This window comes from Vombatus ursinus, unplaced genomic scaffold, assembly GCF_900497805.2.
Source record: "Vombatus ursinus unplaced genomic scaffold, bare-nosed wombat genome assembly UNPS02014799.1, whole genome shotgun sequence".
NCBI lineage: Eukaryota > Metazoa > Chordata > Mammalia > Diprotodontia > Vombatidae > Vombatus > Vombatus ursinus.
Window position 1 is genome coordinate 49,158,657 of NW_020954577.1, and position 27,289 is coordinate 49,185,945.

The following is a 27,289-nucleotide window of genomic DNA, read 5'->3' on the forward strand; positions in this document are numbered from 1 at the left end:
GGCCATGGGTCCTCTTCATGTAAATCCTCCCTCTGACAGAGCACACATCAGGTGCCCTTCATGCCTACTCAGGCTCTAGACTGGTGTAGCCCTCCTCCCATAAATGCTCTCCAGCAGGATCCCCCTCCTCAGAAGAATTTCTTCTAGATCTATGTAGAAGGTGCTAACGAGGACGGAACACAAGGCCAGACCTTGCCACTGTTCTTCTCACGTGAACGGATGGGTTCTAGGTATTTCTCTCATAAAATCCTTTGCATGGCTTCCCCTGCACGTCTTCCTGACAATGCCTCAGCCTATTCACATCCATCACCCATTAGCTGCTGTTCTTTGGGTGGCTGGAAACTGGTTTATCAGAGACTGTGGCCTTTTGTTACCATCACACCAAAAGAACACTGACATTCTCAATAGAATTAAAAATATTTAGAGCAACATTCTGTGCAGTAGCAAAGAACTGGAACCAAAGTAATTGCCCCTTGCCTGAGGCAGGGCCCCCAACATGCTGCGGACCGTGAGTGTTATGGGATGTCCCTGGGCCATAAGAAATGAGCAATGTTATGAACACAGAACCACGTGACAGGACTACATACATGGAGATAGAGGGGATCAGGAAAACAATATCTCCAATGAGCACAGCAACGTAAAGGAAAGGACAGAAGCAAGAAAGCAATCAAAACTGAACCCCACAAAATTACACTAACCAAACCTGACCCCAAGAGAAGCGAAGGCATCACTGCTTACAGGGTCAGGTTTTTTCATCAGGTTGGATGGTTTTGCTGAACTACCCCCTACCCACCCCACCTTCTTCACTACTTGCTATAAGAGATGGCTCTATGGAAGGCAAACAAGGGGTTACACTGGGAAATCTTGGTGGCGTTAAAATGTAAGATAGCAGCAAAAAATTATTTTTAAAGGAAAAAAAAGCCTCTGTATCGAGGAAAAGCTTGCAATGCACAATTTCCCAAGGCAATCAAGCCCACCACCTGCCTCCTACGCAATTTTGAGCCCACTTTATTTACTATGTGCCATGCGTACCCAAGATTATGTACTGATGGACCAGTTCTAATAGGTGTCCATCTTAGCACACACAAAAATCTGTGTGAGTTGTTGTTATTGTTGAATCATTTCAGCATGTCTGACTCTTTGTGACCCCACTTGGGGTTTACTTGGCTAAAATACTAAAGTGATTTGCCATTTCCATCTCCAGCTCATTTTACAGATGAGGAAACTTAGACAAGCAGGGTGAAGTGACTTGCCCAGAGTCACACAGCTAGTAGGCCGGATTTGATCTCAGGTCTTCCTGACTCCAGACCTGGCATTTCATCCACTGCACCACCTAGCTGACTCCCTGTGTAGGTAGTTAGGCCATATGCTTTCCATAGGCTCTCATCCTAAGGTCTGATGCAAGCACCAGCAGCTGGTACAGCTGCAATCTTTAGGGAATGCCTCTTCTGTTTGGCTCTGCTGGATATACGCCTTGACAGCAGCAAAGAGCCTGAGCAAGCGCACATCACTCAGTTTAGTGCCTCATTTATTATTAATAATTAGAGGGTCCAACTATGTTGTTTCATCTTTCAAGAAATATTATGTAATAGTAATAGACAAATGGAAGACACCTTCTTGGAAGACAACCACCAAAGGCCACATTCTCTTCTACCAAAGCAAGTGTTTTGGGTTTGGGTTTTTATAGTTTTCAAGCCAGAAGCCCAATGACAACCCGACTACCACATCTCACTGCTTAGCAAGGAGATAAAGCATTCTCTAGGTTCCCTTGGCCTTCTCCTGATGGTGACTGGCTAAGCCTCCTCAGGAAAGACTGACTGACTGTGGTGATATCTCTTTTTATCCATTTCCCTTCTAATATCAACAGCTGATTTAAATGGGTTAGGCCAGAGCTGAAAGAGTTGGACACTCTATCATCCCATGTTAACTCTTTTGCCTTCTGCTCCAACAATCATCTCGATTATCTGACTCTATGTTGTTCCAGACAGATGCTATTTTCAAGCCTAAGATAACTCATAAAAACTTGACAGGTTAAAGATACCTGCAGCAGCTGCCAATTTGATGTTAACAGGAGAGCCAGACGCTGTCTCTGTGTTGCTTGAGGCATCCGTCACTTTCTGTTGGTTCCCAGTTTTCTTTATGAAAAGACAGATCTTTATTAGTAGTCTATTCAATATCTTAACAATTGTTAAACACTTACATTATCACTGAAAATATACATACAATCATTTAAAGAGATTTTGGCATGGAGCAATCTGATAAGTGAAGGAATTCTCAAAATTTAATTACTTTAATAATTACAAGAAAAAAAACGAAGAGGATTAGCAAAGATAATGCCACAAGATTAACAAAGGGCCTGTCAGTTGACACTGTACTTTACTGTACACACTTTATCAAGCAGAGAAGTAAGTCTCTCTTATAAATCACTCCTCTGGTCACCAGAGCTCCTCATAGACCTCCCTCTGGAAATCAACACTGCACCTCCTAAGCTCCTCAATGACAGGCCCCAACACCTTACAAAGCAGAAATCATATGACGTCTTTAATACTCCTTCCCTAATGACCGGCTTCTGTATTCTTCCACTTTCCTGCAGCGTTTCTTCAGCCCAAATCCCTGCTTTCCTTCGTAATGATGACTTGCAACATGACAGAAGGAAATTGGTAACTGATGACGCAGGGGACTGCTTCACAGGTGGAACGCCCAATCTGCAGGCTGACTTCCCTCGAGAACTGCCTCACAATTCCACAGAAAGAGGGACCAAGAGGCTGCACCCCGAGCTCTGAGGCATCAGGAACAAAAGAACTGCAGCCATGCACGTTGCCCCAACTTTCTCCCACTGCTACCCTGCCACCTTGGCTGGCTACGCTTGGATAAGCTGCCCTAAGAGACCCAACTTCAGACTAGCCCTGACAGGTTCAGCAGACAATTTCCTTATCACAGCATAGGAGGAAAAAGTACTAGGGGTAGTGGTAGAAATCTATACCCCAGATGTAGAATACTACATTCTCCCTGAGCAACCTTAGACAAGTCACTTTCCCTCTGTGGGCCTCAGTTTCCTCATCTGTAATACAAGGAAGTCTCATCCATCTGGAATCCTAGGTACCAGGTGTCAAGCAAAAAAAGGAAGGAAAAATCCTCCCAGTCCCAGAAAGCATGTAGGCATAGTGCAGCTGGGATGTTGCTTAATATTTGTACTGGTTATAACATGCTTTTATCAGTGATCATCAACAGGGCTGAAGGAAATCCTTTGATAGCCCTGCCATCAGAGCTACTCACGGCCTGCTCGGAGAGCCGGGTCACTTGTTTTTGAAGCCTCTGGCACTCCCTGAATTTCTCCCTGTAATGGTCTGCAGCCATCTGCAGGCGAAGCTTCAGGTCTTCCACCTCTCTACGCAGCTCCTGCTCAACTGGATCCGTTTTCTCCTTTAAAAAGAAGAAGATTTTAGTAAAAACAAGTTTAGAAACAAACAGCCTAGATACTTCCTTTGGAAACACATTTGTTTTCTAGAGCACGTATTTTTTAAAATCATTACACAAATGAACATACGTAGAATGTCACGGTAAAGTCATCTCAGAAGCACACATCCACTAAAAACCACAGGTGACCCAAGAAACCGAGTCATCTGGGCTACTTTTTCCCAAGAATTTCTGCCTACAACATTCCTAACTCTAAATAATGTAAACAGGTTTCAGGAAATTTCAAACAAAAATTATAATCTTTCCCCTGAAAAACCTAATTCAAAAACCGAATCAGTCAGAACCATTAAGAATATGCTGAAAATACTACTAGCTTACCACAAAATTAATCTCAAGGAAAGCAAAATGGTTCGATGAATTAGGAATGAAAATAGAGAATGTTGTGATCCAAACCTTGATCTACGTTATGAGAATACCACATTTCTTTTCTAAGCTTTGAAAATATTCTGCGAGCAGCATGACTTCTCCAGGTAAATTCAAAATAGAGTCGGCTGACTGACCTGCTGCTTTTTCACGACAGCGACTCTCAGCTCGGCCACGGCCTCCGCTAGCTGGCTTCTGACTTGCTCGTTTTCTAGCCGGGCACTATGGAGTTCAGACATGGTCTGATCCCTCACGCTGACGGCATCACTCAGCTCTTTGGCCAGAAACACAGCTTCTTGCCGAGTAGCCTGGACCTGCTCCTCTGCTTTGCGAAGTTGCTCTTTTAGATATGCAGCATCTTCCTGAAAAAAACAAATAAATAAAAAATAAAAATGATCAATAAGTGTCTACGTAAAAAAAAAAATCTCTAAATTTCATCCAGACGAGGTTTCCCAATCTCTATCAACCACCAACCCCCACCCACTTCTGGCCAAACCTTCTATTCCTAACAACAGAACACACCAGCTCTTAACCTCCACAGTAACGTGGCACAGAAGGTAACACCAACATGCCTGCTTCAAACTTGATAACTTCTCTCATTTTTAAGAAAGCAAAATCTTTAAAATGTCTAAGAAAATAAGCCCCTGATGCCCTCCCAGTCTGTGCACAGAGTTACAGCTTGAGAGCTGAGGGGTACTGCAGAGAGCACCTAGCCCAACCACCGCGTTTCACACACAAGACGCCCAAGAAAGGCAAGGTCTGAATCAAGTCCACTAACTGCAGAGCCAGGGCTCTGGTTCATGGATGCTTTTGCTTGGATGTAATTCTAGATGACTAAGTTGGCAAAATGAAAAATTCCATAGGGAAGTAACTAGTCATGTGTCTATCCATTCTTCCATTCTATGCCCACTGTATGCTGGAGACTAGAATTACAACAAAATGACCCACAAGCCTTGAAGGGACCATTGGTGCAATATCTTACATCTCCACAGGACTTCTTTTTCAATGGTCTTCCCATGCCCCTCCAAGCTATCACCTCCCTCTGCCCTTACAACGATGCTCTGGAGCAGGAGGATCTCCATCTCTCAAGCCCAATCCCTGTTCTAAGCAGAGCCCCCAGCCCAGCTGTATGACTGGTAACAGCCAATGAGGAATACCGTGCAGTTGTTCTGGAAGTACAAAAACTTTTGGCCAAAGGTTTTCACTAAGAGCAAAAAGAATTTCAGAGCAGGAGACCTAAAGTTAACCACCACTGTTATTTACTATCTATGTAACCTCAAGTAGATTATTTCATCTCATGAGCTTTTAGTTTTCTAAAGGGGTTGGACCCCATGGGCCCCAAGGTACTAAGTTCTTCAGCTTTCCACTTCTTTTACATCCTTCCTTATTATTTTACAATGAGAAAATGAAGACAGCTATGGCCATCATAACTTGAGAGTCACAGTGGTTAAGCTCTTATTATCACCTTCATTATCATAAATCTAAATAATATCAAACCCTTCAATTTGTATTAAAAGTCTGTGAAACAACTTCCAAGTTGTTACAATCCGATCCAAAACAGGTTTTGGACCTGCCCACCTTAAGTCTAACTGGGGCCCAGTAAAATAATATTTGTTGTTGTTTTTGTTCAGCTGTTTCAGTCACGTCTGACTGTCTGTGACCCGATTGAGGTTTCTCGGCAAAGATACAGGAGTGGTTTGCTATTTCCTTTTTCGGTTCCTTTTACAGATGAGGAAATGGAGGCAAATGGGATTAAGTGACTTGCCCAGGGTCACAAAGCTACTAAGTGTCTGAGACCGGATTTGAACTCAAGTCTTCCTGACTCCGGGCCTGGCGCTCTATGCACTATGGTGCCACCTGGCTGCCTTAGTAAAATAATGACTGGGTGACAAAAGAGCAAACAAATGGATAACTCGGTCAAATTTTCTATTAGAGATTGGTTACAAATCGAAGCTATCAAATAATCAATATAAGGTCTGAAAAACTGCCAAAAATGAAGATAAGTCATGAGGATACAACTAAAAACCAAATGTTAAAAGGTTAAACGTGTCATGAAAATTCTTCCTTGTGTTATTATCAATCACCCAACAAATTTACATATTGCAGTTTACAAACGACTTTCCTCACAACTCTGGGAAGTAAGGAGAGTTCAATAATCCTCATCTCGATTTTACAGATGAAGAAACTGAGGCCCAGCAAATATTTCAGTGACTTGCCTCTGGTAACCCCAAGTGCTGGATTTTTGTGTGACTCCATGTTCAGGAGATCTGTACAATGCAGCCAACTGCTCCTCACAATAACTTTGCTACATTCAATTATCCTATTTTTACTTTGTGTATATTTAAAAATGTACAGAAGAAAGCAATAGATTCTTTTGATTAAAACTAATAAGTTGTATCTCAGTACACTCTGCGTACGTAGTAAATAGAAGGGTCACGAAATGCAATCATACAATCAGACTTTTTTAAGAAACAAAAATCTACAATTAATCCATATTGAATGAATTGTTAACATTAACTTTTTTTAATGTCCAAAACACCGGTTTAACAACTGAACACCCTGATCATCCATATTGATATCATCAACATCTCGTCTCTATCACAGACAAAGAGGTGCATGGTGCGCGAGACGGGCAGTGCGCAGAACTGTAGGGACTCACTTTGCTTGGGGCTGCCAGCAGGAAGGCCCTCTGCAGGTTCTCCTTCTCCGCCACGCAGAGCTGCAGCCGGCCCACCTCCTCCTTGTAATGGGCAATCACACTCTCCTTGTTTCCGTCTAAATTCTTCAGAGTCTGCACCTCGGTGACAAGTTTGGTATTCTCAATCTCTGTGTTCTTCAGATGGACCTGCAACAATGGTGGGAATGCCACAAGGGCAGTTGTTTGGAAAGCTGTGCTCGGGTCCAGCTTTGCTGCAAAGGGTGACTAACCTTGGGCACTCTGGCCTTGGTCTCCTCACCTGTCAAATGAGGGGCTGGGCACACCCCAATCTGAGATCGTTCTACATTTAATTAAAGGTTCTCTGCCTTCCCCCATCCCTCTCCCCTGACCCCCACACTTGGGGCTTTCCTGTACTTCCTCCTTTTTCAGGCATGGAACCATGCCCTTTACACCCCCCAGGTAGCAGCCCTCCTTCTCATCTTGTATTTCCATCTAATTGGGAGAGGGCCCACCTCCAAGGCTAAGCCTCCCCAGCAACTGATGCTGGTCAGAGTTCTGCTGACCTCAAAGATCTTTACCTCAATACCCTTGGGCCTCATCCCTAACCTTCTCCCCATACACCTGGAAACCAGGCAAAGAGGGCCATCAACAGCGGCTTCGATAGGTAAAGTCCCTCATCCCAAAGCATGGGAGGAGTGGGCACAAAGGAGAGTTCAGAGTTCCCAGTCTTATATCAGAGGGAAAATATGTCCCAAGCATCTTGAGTTGGAACTAGGAATGCATATTCTTAGAGAAGCAAGCTCATCAGTGGTCTGGTTGTATAATGTCATTAGAACAATAATATAATAAAGGTACATCATGAACTAACTGAGCTCCTATGAACTGATGAATCACTGAAATCTTCTACGGGAAAACAGCAAGAGGGGAGTCTAGTCACGGCCACACCGTGTAATTAGAGAGACGCTTGGCTCGGATTTCTTAGGCTTTAGCTTCCTTACCTCTAAAACGAGGTTAGCGATGACACTTCAGGGTCTTCAATAAAACTAGAGTCAGGGCCCTTTATGAAATCTGAAGAAGCTGGGTGGTCCTTCCCAAGTATTCTAGGTGAACCCAGAACTGAGGGATCAATTCAGAACTCAGTGAACGGAGGAGTCTGAAAGAGCCCATCCCCCAGGCTCCTCTTAGGGTGTATGCCTCGAGAGCCCCAGAGTCCACGGAAGACCTCCCATGACAACACAGCAGGACTGTTCTGCCCATGTCCAAGTCTCCGGATGTCTATGGAGAAATCTCAGGGGCTGCTCCCACCAAAGGCCTGTCTGTTCCCTTTTAAATGGCGCTTCGCAGTTCACCACAAACTCCGTGAGCCAGACAAGGAAAATAAGGGGTAGTGAGACTGTTCCTCAGCCACAAACACAAAGGGGAACCCAAGAATTTCTGACTCCCAGAGCCCAGGGTTATATCACCAGACCACCTCCAAAAATAATGGGCCTAGCACCGCACCAAGGCCAAAGGGGGAGAGAGAGAACCATTGCACAGACAGATGATCTAGCTTTATACCCTACATAGCATTTTCAAGCAGGCTTTCATCTGATCCTCACAATGACCTTAGAGAGAAAAGAAGGGTTATCAACTACAGATGAGGAGAGGAGACTCCGAGAAGAAAGCTGTCTGAGGGCAGGCCCGTCACTCTGTCTTGTGTCCCCAATGCCTCGCACAGTGCCCAGCATGTGGCACTTAAATGCTTGCTTATGGAAGTGTTAAACAAATTAAAAGGAAAGGAGAGCATCATGCGTTATATTCCCCCAGCACCCACATTGGTGTTTCCTGCAGATACATGGAGTCACTGATGTGGCACAAGGAAGACCTCACTATCTTCATTCTACCAGGCTTCCTCTTCACATCATTAATAACATAACAATAGAAACCTCTATCGTGGTTCAGTTTTATAAAGATGTCATATTACGTTATATTATAATGATGTTATATTATCTCATCCGACCCTCAAACAGGCCTCTAAGTAGGCACCAGAGAAATCATCCCCATTTTGTGGCAGAGGAAACCCCTGAGGATCCAGGACAAGGGCCTGGTCACCTGGTGAGTAAGTAAGAAAGGCAGGTCTCAAAGCTTCGCCATGCCAGAGGAGGAGAAACGAAGGCACAGAAGACAGAAAAGAAACCCCTGCCAGAAGTGAGCACTGGATCATTTTTTTTGAAAAATAGACACATGGAAAGTAGGATTTTAATCAGAATCCATGGGAAAATGGTCTGAGATTTCAAATGGAAAATCCAAGTCCCATGCAGTAGAAAGCAGCAAGTGAGTAACCAAGGGGAAAATGCCCAAAGGAACGTTCCCTTCCTGTCATTCATTCCACAAGCACACGTGAAGCGCCATGCCAGGCACCAGAGCTGGAGTCAGAGAAAGAACCATTTGTTGTCAGCTTCAAAGAGCTTGCTTTCCACATAATCAACACACCTGTAAGTTACTACAAGATAATTTTTTCTGTAAAATTATAAAGTAATTATTGGGGCATGGGAGTGGGAGAGACTAGCAGCAAAACAGGGGCAATGAAGACAAGCTAGGGGTGACCAGGGCCGGTCAGCTGACCCAGGGAAGGAGATCCGATTCCTTTTTTGGGGGGGGGGAGGCAATCAGGGTTAAGTGACTTGCCCAAGGTCACACAGCTAGTACATGTCAAGTGTTTGGTCTGAGGCCGGATTTGAACTCAGGTCCTCCTGACTTCAGGGCTGGTGCTCTATCCACTGTGCCACCTAGCTGCCCCTGGAGATCTGATTCTAAGAGGCAGAGGAGAGAAAGGAGGCTCTTCCAGGTGCAGAGGCAAGTCAAAGCAAAGGCCCAGATAGGGAGCAGAATGCAGCATTCAGGGAAAAACCAACAGACTCATGTTTGCTGGCACCCGGGGAAGTAACCTGCAATAAGCCAGGAAACCCTGTGTCAAAGCAAAGGGACAGTGCCCCGGGGGCTTGCTGTGCAGGCTGTCGGCCTGTGGAGACTCATCTATACTTCAGGATCAACAATCCTGCTGGGGGGCCAGGCAGGCAACCTGGAGAAAAAGTCAGGAAGTAAAGAAATAAGGTGCAACTCAAGAATCAGCTGTGCTCCCTACAAGGAAACGGGACAAGAACACTGTGAGCTTCCTCTCAAATAGACCTGCAACCCTCTGAAGCTTTCATTGAAACCTGGATCAGGGAGGGAATAAAGGAAAGAAAAAGAAGGGGGCACTCAACCCAGAAGAGGACCTCCACTTCCTAAGAAAAGACTGCCAAGTTTTCTCTCTCTCTCCCCCTCTCTCCCATCACTGAAGTTTTCAGGTATGTACACTTCCTAATATCTAGATAATACAAGCACACACTTTAGAACATCTATACTGCCCAACTCAGATTGGGCTATTTAGTCTAAAATTAATCCTGACTAGGGCAGTGAGGCAATGTTGCAGTGGATAGAGTGCTGGGCCTGAAGTCAGGAAGACCACAGCTCAAAATCTGGCCTCAGACACTAACTAGCTGTGTGACCCTGGGTAAGTCACTTAACCTGATGTTCACCTCAGTTTCCTCCTCTGTAAAATGAACTGGATGGAGAAGGAAATGGTAAACCACTCCAGGATCTCTGCCAAGAAAGCCCCAAATGGGGTCACCGAAGAGTCAGACACAATTGAACCAAATGAACAACAAACCAAAAATCCTGTATGAAATTTTTTGCTCTTCATATTAAAACAAAAACAACTTGGTAAAATTTTCAAACCAGAAAGGTACACAAATATCATTTCAGCTCACAAAAGTGTTGTGGTAATTAAATAAAACAAGCAGCTAGGCGACTCAGTGGCTTGGAGCACAGGGCCTGGAACCAGAAAGCTCTGAGTTCAGTCAGACACTTAGCTGTAGGACGCTGGGCAAGTCACATATTTTCTGTCTGTCCCAGTTTCCTCAACTGTAAAACAGGGGGTCATTTTAGCACCTACCTCACAGGGTTATTGTGAGGAGCATTAAAGAGAGTGTCTGTAAAAGCACTTAGCACCGTGTCTGACACATAATAGGTGCTTAATAAACGCCTGTTCCTTCCCCCATTCCCCAAATGAGGAATGTGCATTCCATGGTATTAGTCTTCTATAAAAGCTGTTTAGTTATAACTAATTAAATTCTTACATCCCTTCTCTAGCGGGCTATTCTATGCTTGAGCTCTTCCATTATAACTAAAACTAAGAATGATTTTTCCATTGACATCTCTTTAAATTTCCAGGGGATTTAATCATTTACCAATAAATTTTAAGCACAAAGACTGTGTGTGTGTGTGTGTATGTGTGTGTGTGTGTGTAAACAAATTAAATCAACCAACAAGCATTAAGTTCCTACCACGTGCTAAACAGTAAACCCAGAGACAAAAATGAAACAAACATTCCACAGACAGCAAGGGCTCCCAATGCTACACAGAAAGTCAATCCCCTTTGACAAAGAGATCTCCTCAGAGCCATTCTTTTGGGGGGTTCAGCACCTCATCTTTGTGTGATCATGTCTTCCTCACAGGAGACTACACCCTAATTTCCAAAACAACACACCATAACTGCAACATCTCACTGACCACTATCCTTCCAAAACATCACCTTTAAGGGCATATGCACTGACTCCAATGATATTGCCACTGCTGAAAACATTTGTGGGACTGCTTTTAGAACTGTCTTCTAAAGAAATGAAAATATAGGCAAGAAAATCAATTTCATCTTTGTCCAAAATAAAAACTCTTTGGCTTCAATATCCACTTTACTTACCAGTCTTAGTTATTAATGATTTAACTTGAAAAAGAACTCCACCCTCTAAATCACTATTGATTAGAGAAATGCAAATCAAAACAACTCTGAGGTACCACACCACATCACACCTATCAGATTGGCCAACGTGACAAAAAAGGAAAATGATAAATGTTGGAGAAGATGTGAGAGAATTGGAACACTAATGCATTGCTGGTGGAGTTGTCAAATGATCCAACCATTCTGGAGAGCAATGTGGAACTATGCCCAAAGGGCTATAAAACTGTGCATACCCTTTGACCCAGCAATAGCACCTAAGGCTATATCCCAGAGAGATCACACAAATGGGAAAAGGACCCACATGTACAAAAATATTTATAGCAGCTCTTTTTGTGGTGGCAAAGAATTGGAAATTGAGAGGATGCCCATCAGCTGGGGAATGGTTGAATAAGTTGTGGTATATGAATGTAACGAAATACCACTGTGCTATAAGAAATGATGAACAGGCAGACTTCAGAAAAACCTGGAAAGAGTTGTATGGTCTGATGCTGAGTGAAGTGAGCAGAACCAGGAGAACACTGTACACAATAACAGCCACGCTGTGCGATGACTAATATTGATAGACTTGACCTTTCTCAGCAATACAAGGATCTAAGACATCTCCAAAGGCCTCATGATGGAAAATGCTATCCACATCCAAAGAAAGAACTACGGAGTTTGAATGCAGATTGAAGCATACTATTTGCTATTATTTTTTCTTCTATTGTGTTTTGTTTCCTCTTTCTGGTGATTCCTCTTATTGGTTCTAATTCTTCATTGCAACATCACTAATGTGAAAATATTTTTAATAGGAATGTATATGTATAGCCTATATCAGATTGCATGTCATCTTGGGGAGGGAGGTGGAGAAAAATTTAAAACTCAAAAGCTTATGGAAGTAATTGTTGACAAATCAAAAAAATTAATTAAAAAAAGGAAACAAAAGAAAAACATCTAAGAAAGAAATGCAAAAAAAAAAAAGTAAAAGAAAAAGAAAAAGAACTCCACCCACAAAGGGAAAAGATTTGTCACCATGAGAGAATACTGGTTGTTTTTAATGACACAGACAAAGAAAGTAATCTAGTGAAATGGAAAGAGAATCCAACTGTGATCAAATGAGCTAATCTACTTTACAGCCCTATCAATGCTTTATAAATGTGAGCTCTGATTATTGAGACGCCTGCCTGTACACATTAACAGTATAACCTTAACAAAATCTTTGCTTCTCTGGTATCCCAAGTTTTATCAGCTATAGTAGCAAGTTTCCATCTTTAAAGCTTGAATATATTACAATTTTAGGCTCTAACAATAATGGTAAAAAAGTTACTCCAAAAAACACCCGAGAAATAAAAGGCTCGATGGAATAAGTACAATCTCCACTGGTGACTACTTGTAACATGATATTCATTTGAATTTATAAGTTATTGTTTAAAAAATAGATTACCTTTCTCATACTACATACATTGAGCATGCCACCTAGTTTTCTAAAATTTCAAATCTAATTATTATAAGGAGAAAGATAAAAAAAAAGCAAATTACCTTATAAAGTTCCTTCTCATCCTTTTCAGTCTTCAACTGACATTCCAGTTGCTCTTTTTCAAGTGTTCCTTTCTTGAGTTTGTCTTTCAAACTAAGAAAACATCAAGTCAAGTTAAATATGAGAAGAAGTCACTTCTGAAAGTAAAGCAGTCACCAACCGCCATCTTCAATACCTGTCCAACTCAGTCTCCTTTGTAATCGCTCTCTGGGTCACAGTCACAAGATCCTCCTCGAGCTGGAGAACTCTGGAAGCTGCTTCACTGTGTTTTTTCTTCAGCTCTTCATTTTCCATTTTTAGATTCTGTGATGCCTCAACAAGACCCTTTGGAAAGAGACATTTATGAGAATCAGGGAGGTACTTCCAAACACAAAAATCAAAATCACATATTTTTCAAAAATATTAGAGTAGTAAATCTTCACAGGCAGTACTTATGTTGAAACACCAAGTTTACCACCTAAATGATTACAAAATAATTTTTATAAATTGATGTATTACCAATGCCCATCCCATCCTCCAGCTTCAGATAATTTCACTATTTTCTCCAGCAGAGGGCAGGCATTAGAAGGGAGAAGGAAACGCAGATCAATATTATTTTTCATGGCTAGCTTTTCTATAAAGGTGCAAGACAGAAAAAATTGAACCAGGTGGCAAAAGTATGTGGTTTCATATGAATATCAGAATCATTAACACTACAGGTCCCTTTCATTAGCAAAGAGTCTTAAGTATTTGTTATTATTAATAACAAAATTGCATGAATTCACTTACTAACAATGCAATTTTTTTCAATACTGTTTTCTAAACAAATTTTAAGGAAAAATAAAGACCCAAAGTTTCATGAGTAAGTTGCAGACCACATGGCATGTTATTAAACAAAAGATCCCTAATTTATTTTATGAAAACTGAAACAGAATTTAACATTCAAGTTAAAAATAAGCCACTAATCCATTTTTTCCTTTTGGTTAAAGCTAAGGAAAAAATGAGACAAAGACTGATGTGGTTTGGGGAAAAAACAGAAAGAAGTTTAAAATTTATATGATGTTACTGAACTAAAGCATGCAATACAAAAACTTTTTAAAGACAGAAATTCTTTTTAATGAAGAATTTTTAACATTCACAAGTAACACAACAAAAACTACATAAGAATTCTTCCCAACCAGCAGCTTAAAAAGCTATCAATTATATTACTTAGAATTTAAAAATAACTTTACATTGGCATAAAGTACCTGAGCTGATGGATTTGGAGGTAGAACACTGACTGTTTTTAGGACCTTTAAGAAAAATGAAAATTGCTCAACTATTTCCAAACTTCATTAAAATAGAAGTCTAAGGCTTTAGAGGACAGAATCTGCTACCTTTTTATTGAATGGAAGTTTCTCTATCCTAGAAAGGCTTCCGGTGATGTTTAGAGGAAGATACTAAAAAGGGTAAAACTGACCAACAGTATTTTAACCCTAAAAAGAGATCAGGGGGACAATCAGTAACTGCAGGCCCCTATGTCTTACTATTCCAGCTTTATAAAATCTTTATGAGAATCATCTACACATGGACCAAAGCTGTCAGTGAAAAAATGCTTTCCTAAACTTGTCTTCTCCAGGATTAACATCCCCACTTCCTTCAACTAAGGCTCATATGAATTGCCTCAATGCCCTTCACCACTCTGGATGCCCTCCTTCATCTCCCGACTCCAGGTGTTTTCACTGGCCACCCCCCCATGTCTGGAATGCTCCCCTTCTGCCTGACTTCCTTCAAGTCCCAGCTTAGATCCCACTTTCCACAGGAAGCCCTTCCCAATTTCTTTTAGTTCTAGGGCCTTCCCTCTGGCAATTATTTTCTATTTATCCCACAAGTAATCGTTTGGGTACATAATTGTCACACGGATTACACAAGGAAAACAACAACTTAAATGAAATGGATGAATAGTTAGAAAATATAAAAACCCAGATTATCAGAACTAGAAATAAGAGAATTTAAACAACCCAATTTCAGTAATAGAAACTGAACAAGCCTTAAATGAGCTCCCAAAGAAAAAACTCCAGGACCAAACAGAGTAACAAGTAAATTCTATTCAACATTCAAAGAATGATTAATCCCAATACTGCACAAACTGCTTGCAAAAAGAGAAGGGATTTCTGCAACAAATGCATTCTACAATACAAATGTGGTCATGCTATCTAAACCAGAAAGCTCTGTAGAACCTCCCACACTCCATACAGCCCCTTCTCCTTCTGCCTGTGGAACGAAGATCCCAAGTCATTGTCCACGCACATTATGAACAGCACATCACAGACTGGACAATAAGCATTTCTGGCCACCTGGCTTGTTTAGTGTGGATAGTTAGGTTGAATTCCTCATGAGTAAAAGTCACATTGAGTAAGTTCTGTAAGGTTGTGGAGCTTGATGCAATCATCTCAAAGTCATCCCCAAAGAGAACACATAGAGGACCTTACCATCTACTAGGCATCTCTCGTCTACCTGGACTCTGTACTGGACAGCTTCCAAAGGACAAAAACCTTTACCCCCCGTAAGTCTCACTGGTTTATGATGGTGACATTAATCATCAGCAGGTAAAAGCTATTTCTATTGCTACTTCTTCAAAGAAATCATTTTGATTTTTATGTGAATGGGAAACATCTTATCGGAGACCTTTTATGCTGGCCTCCTGCTCCACTAAATCAAAAATTCGGATTTTGTTTTGACAATCAACAAACAATAACAACGGGATCTTATATCTTGGACAGTTGTGAGCCTGGGGCATGGCAGGCTACAGCCTTCAATCCAGGTGTGTCGTCATTCTTATGGAAATTCAGTGGGAATGAGAACAATGACAGACATGGATATTCAGGTTCTATCTTTTTCCTTTCTTCTCTGGTAACAATAAGGTCTGAGAGTTTGGGCCAACCTTTTGGTAACCTTCCCTCCTTCAAATACTTTAAAAGGTCATGTTACCAAGGATCCCAGCTACTGGGGGGGGGGGGGCAAGAACTCACTACTTAAGAAAAACCTTTGGGAAAATTGGAACATAGTCAGGCAGAAACTAGGTCTGGAGAGCAACATCTCACACCATCTACCAAAACAAGCTCTAAATATGTGCATGATTGAGACATAAAGGGTGACATCATAAACAAATTGGAGGAGCAGAGATGAAAATAACTGTCAGATACACAGATGTGGATGAATTCAAAGCCACACAAGACAGAGAAGTTCACAGGAAATAAAAGCACAATTCTGATTACATAAATTAAAAGTCTTTACACAGCAAAACAAATGCAGCTAAAATTAGAAGTGAAGCAGGTTTATGGGAAAATAACATTTGTAGCAAGTTTATCTGATAAAGGTTTCATTTCTAAAATATACAGGGGATTGATTCAAATTTAAGTATAGGAGTCATCCTCCAATTGATAAATGACCAAAGAATACGAATAGGCACTTTTCAGAGGAAAAAAAAATCAAGCTATAAGTAGAATAAATATGAAAAAATGTTCTACCACTATTAGAAAAATGCAAAATAAAACAGGAAAAAGGAAAGAGATCTTTAATTACAAAAATCTTTACAGCAGCTCTTTTTGTGGTGGCAAAGAATTGGAAATTGAGAAGATGCCCATCAGTTGGGGAATGGCTGAACAAGTTGTGGTATATGAATGTAATGGAATACTATTATGCTATAAGAAATGATGAACAGGCTGACTTCAGCAAAACCTGGAAAGACTTTGACTACCATTGACAGACTTAGCCCTTCTCAGCAATGCAAGGATCTAAGACATCTCCAAAGGTCTCATGATAGAAAATGCTATCCACATCCAAAGAAAGAACTATGGGGTTTGAATGCAGACTGAAACATACTATTTGCTATTTTTTTTTCTTCTGTTGTGTTTTGTTTCCTCTTTCTGGTGGTTCCTCCTATTTAGTTCTAATTCTTCCTTACAACATCACTAATGTGAAAATGTATTTAATAGGAATGTATATGTATAGCCTACATCAGATTGTATGCCATCCTGGGGAGGGAGGTGGGAGAAAAATTTAAAACTCAAAAGCTTATGGAAGTGATTGTTGATAAATCAAAATAAATTAATTTTAAAAAAGAGTGCAGATTGAAGCATATTTTTTTTTGGACATGGCTAATGCAGAATTGTTTTGCATGACTATACATATTTGTAATGGGGTTGTTTCTCTTGCTTTCTCAATGGGTGGGAGAGTGGGAGTTGAGAGGGAGAGAATTCAGAACTCAAAATAAAATGAAACTGAATAAGAAACAAGAATTCAGTTTAAACCCTTAAGAAATACCTACTAACTGTTGGATAGGTACTAGGAATAAAAAGAGAAAACCAAAACCATCCCTGCCCTCAAGAAACTTATTTTTATTCGTCCAGGGGGAAAACACATAGTTAAGTAATTATAAGATCTATGCAAGATGAATATAAAGGAACTTCATGGAGACAGCACCACTAACTAGAAAGGCCTCATGGACTCAGCTCATCCATTAGCTCAGCCTGGAAGAGAACTTAGGAGTTCCAAAAGGCATGGAGGGAAGGCCAGTCTGTACAAAGGTACCAAAAGAGAAGACGGAATACAAAACACCAAGCAGACCAGCTGGAGTGGAACCCAGCATACTCAAATGGCTACCTATATCTAGAAGGCCTGTCCCTCTCTCGTCATCCTTGAAAACCTAACAAACGGAACCTTCCCCAATCCCTTTTGAGCAGATCCCCTACATTTACCTTCAAATCCCACACAGCATTTTATTTTCTAATTCTAACATGGTGTTGTGTATTACAGCTACTGCTGTTGGTATGTTATTCTCCCAATAAAACTAAAAGTTCCTTGAGGGTAGAAACCATATTTTATTAAAATCTTATATCTCTCCCAATGCCTAACACAGCATTTTCTGCGGGGTTTGATAAATGTTTGCTACATTGGTACATATAGTAATGTTGGGCACATAGAAAGTCAGTAATGATTTTCATTATATTCTTAATAAATCAAACCATACCAAAAATAAGTATCTTAAAAATTATCAAGATTGCCTGGTGAAAAGAAAGCTCTAAATTATTTCAAAACTGGTGCCCAGAAGACTTTAATAGTCAAAGTGTGACTCATCAATACAAGTGACAAGAACGCAGTACTGACGTTCCAACAACCTGATTATGTCAATGTGTTCTTATTTAGAACATGTCCCAGTAAATCTATTACGACATTTGCGTGTGTAATAAACAAACCCTTGGAAAACTCTGTTTTCATTTTTTTTCTCTTCCTATTCTGAGTCACTAATTATGGTCTTATAATAACTGTTAGCTGCTTCAGCTATTGGCTCTACAATCACACTTCAATTTTCTTCATCTCTGAAAATACCCCACCCCCCAACAATCCTTCACGTCTGCACTACCTCCCCTTCCAGAATAACGGCTAAAGGCACAGAGAGGTACATATCAGATGAGCTGGTTCAGAATGCAATCTAAAGATATTTTTATTGCTGTTCAGTCAATCCTTTGGTTGTGTCTGACTCTTTGTGACCCCATTTGGGGTTTTCTTTGCAGAGATACTGCAGTGGTTTGCGATTTTCTTCTCCAGCTCCTTTCACAGATGAGGAACTGAGGCAAACAGGGTGAAGTGACTTGCCCAGGGTCACCAAGCTAATAAATATCTGAGGCTGGATCTGGACTCATGAGATGAAGTCTTTCCGATTAGAAGCCCAGTGCTCTATGCACTGTGGCGCCACCTAGCGCCCCAAATTTAAATTATATTTGTTGTTGCTCAGTCATGTCTGTCTTTTCATACTGGAGTGGTTTGTCATCTCCTTCTCCAGTGCTAAAAATACTGAACACCTGAAATAAATTTAGCAATATACAACTGACTTGAATGTGATAAATGAATGCAAATGCATGTTATATGGGTAATCACCTTTAATAACTACACAACTTAGGCTATGTTCACAGCCTAACAGAAACCAGGGCAAACCAAAAAGGAATCAGGTGGTGAATACAAAAACAAGCCACTGAAAATTTTTTGAATCCCTTTACATAACAGAAATGATATCAGGTGAATTTGTAACATGACTATAGAACATTCTTTTGGTCTTCAGAGTCAATTCAAGAATATAATGAGCACCGGCTATGAGCCAGTACAAGCTGCCATCGGGGGAATGAATGAAAAAGAAAAGGCTAGGGCCTCGCCCCCCCCCCCCCCCAACAGAAGCTTACAATCAAGCTACAAAGACAAAATACATTAGACAACAAGACAAGAACAAAGTTGTGGATTACGGTTGTACATATATAGGAATTTAGAAGGAAAGGAAAAACTTGGCTAGTGTAGTTAGGAGAGGAAGGCATCTTGATATACTTGAAAGGGTAGGACTTAAGAGTAGAACAGAAAAACTATTCTCTTTTGGCAGAAGTGGTAATAAATACGAGTTAGATAAGAAAAAGTGAAGAATCTGGCCTGGAGAGATGGCAAGAGGGGGTTCATGGTAGAAAGTAGCAAGAAAAAAAGGCTGCTTAACATGTTAAGATAGGGAGATATTATGTAGGAAAATTAGACTGAGGAGCTTGATCTGGAGGTTAAGGTTACAAACTTTCACCTAAAGGTCTGATTTGGGTTTGGTTTTTTTCTTCTCCAGGGCCCCTATGATAAAGGATTCTGATCAACCCTTGGAGGACAACAGCAGCAGGAATGGTCCGGAACCCTGAGGATGCTGGATTCCTCCTAGACATCCTGTTCTGCACAGAGAAGCATTACTGATACAACAGCTAGGTCCTAATTAGTGTGAATACAAATCCCATGAAGTGATCGCACTCCTTGGATTCATACTGCATATTTCCATTGGGCTAGAAAGAAAGACCAGATTTCACACAATTATTACTTCAAATACTGTGAATATGAGTGCAAATGATCAGTTCACAGGACTCCTTATTTGCATTAATCAGGACCTTACTGTATCTAGTCAAAGAACAACAAGGGATTTTTTTCAATACCCAATGGTGGACTGGAGACAATCTGATCTGAAAACAAATTGCTTCTGGTCATTGTCTCAGAACCTCTTTAATGCTCAAACCTGACGCTCCAGAGAATGCTGCTACAATGCCCTTTAATCTTCAATTCCTGCTGCTGACCTACAGAATCCTCAGAGCCTCTAAAATGTATGATGTACCTGATGTCTCCTTAGGAAAAAAAAAAAAAAATACTGCGGAAGCTAGGTGGCACAGTGGATAGAGCGCCGGCTTTGGAGTCAGGAGGACTTGAGTTCAAATCCAGCCTCAGGCACATCCCACTCACTAGCTGTGTGACTCTGTGCAAGTTTCCCCGGTTGCCTCACAAAAAAAAAAAAAAAAAAGATACTGAATATAGGGAGCCATAAGGACTCACACCACCCATCAGAACTGGAAGGAACCCATCTAACCCAACCTCTTAATTTAAAAATGAGCAGAGGCTAAAGAAAATGACTTGTCCAAAGTCTCACAGGCAGAAAATAATTAGCTGAGAGATTTGAATCCAGTAATTCCATTCCAAACTCAGGGTTCTTTCCATTGCACCAGTATAGGTACAATGAGGTTCCTATCACCTCCAGGATCGAATACAGAATGTTGTTTGGCATTCAAAGCTCTTCATAACCCACTCCTCCCTGCAGTTTTCCAGTCTTCTTACACCTTATTCCCTATCACTCTTCCACCCAGGAACACTGGCCTTGTGGCTGTTCCATGAACATGACACCCCATCTCTCAGCTCCCAGGATCTTCCCTGGCTGCTCCTTATGCCTGGAACACTCTCCCTCTTCATTTCTGCCTCCTGGCTTCCCAAGCTTCCTTCAAATCCCAAGTAAAATCCCCCCTTCTAAAAGAAGCCTTTCCTTACAACTCTTAAGTCTAGTGCCTTCCCTCTGCTGATTATTTCCAATTGATCCTCGATAGAGCTTGTCTCTCTCCACAGTTGTTTGCCTGTCTCCTCCGCTAGACTGAGTTTCTTGATGGCAGGGAGCTTTTTATGGTATCCCCAGTACTTAACCCTGTGCCTGGTACACAGCACGTATTTCATAAATGCTTACTGACTAATGCCATAACCACAGTGTTATAAATATCAATTATGTTTTGATCTGTGGAAAAAGCTATGAGAAATCAAAATGGGGAAAGTGTGGAAATCAAGAGGACCACAGTCACACCTCTGCCAATGGTGATGATTACAGGCACATCTGGGGCCCAGTGTCCTTACATACATCTATCTGTAAAGAAAAATTCCATTTCTTAAGTCTCTTCTACAGTAAGATCCAATTCTCCACCACAGGACCCTTAAAGGCTGCTGAAATGTGTGTGGCTCTTCATTTGATCACATTCTGAATATCACGCCTATCCACACACCCTAAAACGTTGACTAAGCTTCTCTCGCCCTTTCGTGGTTTAAATATTCTTGTGCTTCTAATCTGCTGCCTTAAAAACAAAAACAAAAACCCACTAGCTTGAGGAGAGCTACCTAAGTCCTCCTACAGGAGTAAAATACCTGGGCTTTATGAAAGCAATTATCTTCACTGCCCAATGGTCATTTGGACCCAAGGCAAGGTCTGTGGCTATGTTCCAAGTGATTTAGTGTTGCCCCCCCTAAAATATGACTTCCAATAGTGGCAGCTTCAATTAATGACTAATACAAATAGTCTCTAAGAGCTACATTCTTGAAATATGGACCAGAAGGTATATTTAGTGTCAGACTAACCACATGATTTCACCCCCTTTCTGTTGCTTTCCCATACAAATGGTGAAGCAAAATTCAGAATAAATGCTTCCCCCACACTCATCTTTCTTCCTGTTTTAAAACCAAAGCCAAATTCCTCCATGGGCCATCTTTAAGCAGACTGGTTTGTCCTTGATACTGCTCCTAGGATTTAAAGTAACAACTAGATTGTTGCCACAGAAGGAATGGGGCACATGTCTCAACCACGCCCTTTTACCTCTGGAGAGCATAGGTTTGGGGTCAGGAAAATAAAATAGGAGTTTTGTCCTCAAGGCACTTTTTTATCTTTCCAAATATGTGAACATCGAGATTTGTGACCTTGTAATTCTAGAATAGTTATTTTAAGTTACTAATTTGTTCCTTAAAAATTACTCATTTTATGAAAAGAATCACAACAGCCCGTTCTCCTATTGCATTTAGAACTATTCAATGTCGAGACAATCTTCTTATAAAAAGTTTACTGCATAAATCAGGAGTCCCTATACAGGGTATCCCAAAAATCTTTGTGCAATTTTAAGTTATTAAAACTTAAACTTGGACAAAGACTTTTGGGACACCATTAAGTTTTAGGGACATCATTACTAAGTTTTTAATAGCTTAAAACTGCAAAGGCTTTTGCAACACCCTGTTATGAATCATTTATAGCTTTCCTTCCAAATTTACAATTCTTAAAAAGATTTTCAGCTCTTATACATAAATTCATTATGTCTTAAGAAGCAGGAGAGCCAAAATATTTTCACATAGATCACAGGCCTAAATTTATAATAAAAATCAGTAAGAAAATAGGATTACCTTAATAAAGAAATGTATGTATTTATAAATAAATATTATTTATTTAATAAATTTACCTTAATAAATAAATTACTTCATGTTCCATTCTGCCTAAATATATATCCAATTCTTGAGGTTTATATAGGTAGGATCTTTCTGTGAAGACCAGATTGGACTTCACATCAAGTTAGAATAAATGCAAATCCCACCACCTGTGGTACTTGAGCTGTATGACCTCAGGAAATCAATTAACTTCTCTGATCCTCATTTCCTCATCTATAAAATGGATATATCTGCAATTTTAACCTCATAAGGCTGTTGTGAAGGAACAAATCAGATAATTATGTACACCTACTTCGTAAAACTTAAAAGAGCTCTTCAAATGTCCAATGTTATTTCTACTAAATTAAAAGATTCAACAGATACTTACTGTCTAAAGCAATAAACTGAAGTCATTCATGGTAGGAAGAGAGGAAGAACATAAACTGTCTTCTGCCTCCCATGAGGCAATTGCACAAGAGATTCTGATTGAACTTTTTCAAAATTTTCACAAACTCCCACACATTCTCCAAGCTATTCTTTTGTAAATCCTTGTCCTAAATACCCTTCCAGCTGTTGTTTACTATCTAAATGGTCATTCAGTACTCTAAGAATATGTCAGTATTTGTATAATAATTGTATCTAAGTCTTCAAAACTCTTACAGTTATTCACTGTTTTTCCTCTTCCAATTTAAACACATATCATTCAATGAAGTCCCTCCATGCTTTTCTGTATCTTGCATTTTCCAGCTTTAATAGAACTGATGGAATTAAGCTTTAATTAGGTATCCAGTAAGGTGCCTCAAACTGATTTTTATGGTCAAAAATTACAAAAATTCACCCCCCTTACTCACTTCCTAAGTTAATTCCCTAATTCTTCTTTTCTGAAAAACAATTGTTTTTCATTGCTTTATTTTATGATCCCTTTTCTTAGCATGTTAATAGTTCAAAATATTTCAAAAACAAAGGCAAAAATTGGTTTTCTATCCTGAATGCTGCAATTACTGTCAAAACATCTGGAAATAGTTGTCATGAACTACCTTACCAAGCCTGGTGCCAAAAGTCTGAAGTATTTTAACCATTTTATAACATAAAAGGCAATGTGCAGAAGGTTAACAGGGACTGACCTATTCTTGTGTAAATGACTTTTTCCATAGCTGGTTTTTACCCCATTTAATTGGTTCTTGGAAAAGGTGGCTTTTGCCACTGGTCGATCATCATCAGTGCCACGCCTCACCTTGTTTTCCCCTAGCAGCTGGTTGCCTCTCTCCTTTTCACTGCTAAGCTCCTTTTCCAGTCTTCCAACCTCTTCTCTGAGCTGCGAAGTCTCCTTCTCCAGGACACTGGTTACCTTCAGCAGCTCTTCTTTTTCTTTCATTGTTTTCTCAATTTTGAACTACAAAACAAAGACATCTTATGTCAATTAAAATTTTTAAGATTTTAAAAGCAAGTTTGTTTTCTGAAGTTTGTTCTTCCGCTACGATAAGTGAATGAAGAGCTACTAGAGACCACAATCTCTACATTACTTATGCCAAAAAACCTCTACCAACCCTCACTTGGAAAAATCCTTTCATAATCCCAATATTAAACAGGAAAAAAAAATCTTGGCATTGGCAAGAAATGTTATTAACAATAACTATATATATACTGGAGGAAATAAGCCATCAGACTACAGCTTCAACACCAACAAAGGACATTTCAAACAAAATGATGTGGTCATGGTAGATTTAATTCAAACAAACAATTATTACTGAACCTTTTATTTGCCAGACACCCCCATGCTAACCCTAATCCAGACTGTGACAATAAATTCCAAAACAAAAGCACCATGGCCCTTGAGGATATTCAATGCTACTGCAGGGATGCCACAGGCTCCCTCCTCCCAGTCAGGAAAGTCTATCTACCACCACAGATGAGCACCTGCTCTGCTACCCAACTTTCTTAGAGAGCTGCCCAACACCAAGTTGAACTCAACTCAGATCTGATTCCCACCACAATGTCTCCCCGGTTATCATCTCCTTAATGTCAGCCTAAGAGACATCTGTCAAAATGGTGAACCCTGACTAGGATCCCCACTTGTGCCCTAGCAATGGGAAGGCTTTCATATACATTATCCTACTTGATCATCACAACTACCTTATAAGGTAGAAAGTATAGATATTAGCATTATTTTACAAATGAGGAAACTATGGCTCACGGATCATGATACCACCTACTCACCCTCAGGGCTGCTGTAGGAATCAAATGCCAGTCAGTGTAGCAGCTACCCTTTGAAAGCTGCACTGCACTAGACACAGAGGGCAGCATGGCCCAGTGGAGAGAGCACTGACTTCAGAAGTAGAGGACCTGGGTGGACTTCCCACCTCTACTTAATATCTGCGTCCTCGGGCAAGTCCACTGATTCTCCTAGACCTCGGCTTCTTCATCTAAAAAACTGGACTAGATGAACCCCAAGGGGCCTTCCAGTTCTAGATCCAGGATCCCAGGATCTCTACACTAAGTACTGAACAATCAGTAATTTATGCAGTGATCTGTTTGGGCTTCGGGGCCAGTTCCACTGCAAACTATAAATATTTGTCAAGCATTTCTAAGTAACAGGAACTTCAGAAAAAAACAAGAGCACCTAAATGGGAATTTCATGGACACCATCTAGCAAGCCTAAATAGATCTTATCCCTGACTCCTGCATAGCTCTTGTCTTACACCCTGCCAGGCACATAACCAAAGGCAACACTCTACTCACTCCTTCTGCCACTTCCAGACCCTCCCACCATCACTACTCGGCAACCCCTCTCTCCTCTTAGGAAGCTCAAGTTACCTACTGTCATCAGCCTTCTCTGGATCCTTACAGCTGTCACCTAATGAGACAAAGAACAAACACCACCACAATACAAACTGGACCCGCTAAAAGTTCTGGGTCTTACTACTACAAAGCAAGCCTTTACTCATCACTGAGCAGCTAGCACACTATCCAAAACGAAAGCATTAACACTGCCGTCCCTCAACTCCGCTCCATCCTCCTTATCTTAGCAGACAGCTTGACTTTGTCTTTCACAAAAATGGAGGTCATCTGTCCTGAGCTCCTTCATCTCCTCTGCTTCACTACCTCAAAACATCCCTTTAGCTCTGCCGTCCTCCTTCAAGCTATATTCCTATACTCTTGTCGAAGGCGTCTACACAGGTTTTGCACAAACAAAACCAATACAGACAAAATTAGAAGGACAGCAGAAAATGGGGAGAAAAATGTTCCGCAAGTTTCTCTGATAAAGGCTTCATCTCTCAAATATATAGTGAACTAAGTCAAATTTATAACAATGTCATTCCCCAATTGATACATGGTCAAAGGATATGAACAGGAAGTTTTCCGATAAAGAAATTAAAGCTATATTGTAGTCATATGAAAAAATGCTCCAAATCACTATTGATTAGAGAAATGCAAATTAAAACAACTCTGAGGTACTACCTCACACCTATCAGACCAGCTAAGATGACAGAAAATGAAAATGTCAAATGCTGGAGGGCATGCGGGAAAAATGGGACACTAATACACTGTTGGTAGAATTGTGAACTAATGCAACCATTCTGGAAAGGTATTTGAAACTATACCCAAAGGGCTATAGTATAGTATAGTATAGTATAGTATAGTATAGTATAGTATAGTGTATGTATATGTATATAATATGTATGTATATGTACAGCCACTATTCCTTTGACCCACAAATACTAGGTCTGTATCCCAAAGAGGTTAAAAAGAAAAAAAAAACAGGAAAAGGACCTATATGTACAATAATATTTATAGCAGCTCTTTTTGTTGTGGCAAAAATTTGAAAATTGAGGGGAATGGCTGAAGAGCCCAGGGTATTTGATTGTGATGGAACACTATGTTCCATAAGAAATGACGAGCAGGCAGATTTCAGAAAAACTTGGAAAGACTTACATGAGTGGCTGCAAAGTGAAGTGAGCAGAACAATGTACAAATGAACAGCAATACTGTCCAATAATCAACTGTGAATGACTTAGTTACGCCCAACAATACAAAGATCCTAGACAATTCTGAAGGACTTATGATGAAAAATGCTATCCACCTCAAAAGAAGTAACAAATGGAATCTGAATGCAAATCAAAGCATAGTTTTTCTTTCTTTATTTTTCTTGGGGGTTTTTCTGGTCTGTTTTCTTTCACAACATGACTAATATGAAAATGTTTTGCATGACTGCACATGTATAACCTTTATCAAACTACTTGCCTTCTTGATGATGGGGGGGAGGAAATGGAGAGTGAGAAGGAATTTGGAACTCAAAATTACAAAAACAAAAGGTTAAAAATTGTTTTTCCATGCAATTTGGAAAAAATAAAATTGTTAAAGTTCAAAGGAATCTACGCTCATAGCCTCCATTTCCTCATCTAATGACTCCCTTGGAATATAGAATGTGGCTTCTGACCCAATCCCTTCTCTGAAACTGCTTTTTCAGAGTTCTTACCGAGCTTTTAATTGCTCACTTCTATGGCCTGAGCTTTCTTCAGCTTTCCAAATCAATGACAATCTCCTCGTCCTGGAATCTCTCTCCTCTGGCCTCCAAAACACTGCTCTCTACTGATTCTGCTCTTGTCTGAATGCTCACTCCTCCCTCAGTCTCCCTTGAAGGCTCACCATCAAGCTTGGTATCCAACAGTCTAGGCTTAGTCGAGTTTTTCTCTCTTCTTCTCTATGAATTCATAGAGAATTCACACACACACACACACACACACACACACACAATTCTGTATGGTCTCCACATTTCTTATTGTGAACATGTTTAACAATGGCTAAAACTGTAGCAAATTAGCAAGACACCACAAAGTTTATCTTAGCCCAAAGGAGAGACCTTTCGGCTTTGACTTCTCACTTTTTCTCTCCCAGTTAAAAAACAAAACTGTCTTTTCTTGCAAGACAC

The 27,289-nt window shown here is 40.5% G+C and overlaps 1 protein-coding gene across 5 annotated transcripts in view; it reads right to left on the bottom strand.

Annotated features, from left to right (window-relative positions):
- LOC114050438 (tax1-binding protein 1-like) overlaps window positions 1-27,289 on the bottom strand; it is a 72,592-nt gene that overhangs the window by 21,850 nt on the left and 23,453 nt on the right. For 2 of the 5 annotated variants that reach the window (XM_027872114.1, XM_027872115.1), the window contains exons 5-11: window positions 23,594-23,752; window positions 13,010-13,158; window positions 12,837-12,927; window positions 6,500-6,685; window positions 3,978-4,202; window positions 3,277-3,423; window positions 2,042-2,135 (exon numbers count right to left, since the gene is read on the bottom strand). In XM_027872114.1, coding sequence (XP_027727915.1) covers window positions 2,042-2,135; window positions 3,277-3,423; window positions 3,978-4,202; window positions 6,500-6,685; window positions 12,837-12,927; window positions 13,010-13,158; window positions 23,594-23,752 — 1,051 coding nt within the window. The remainder of the gene's footprint in view (window positions 1-2,041; window positions 2,136-3,276; window positions 3,424-3,977; window positions 4,203-6,499; window positions 6,686-12,836; window positions 12,928-13,009; window positions 13,159-23,593; window positions 23,753-27,289) is intronic. The other 3 variants (XM_027872117.1, XM_027872116.1, XM_027872118.1) reach the window with 3 other exon arrangements.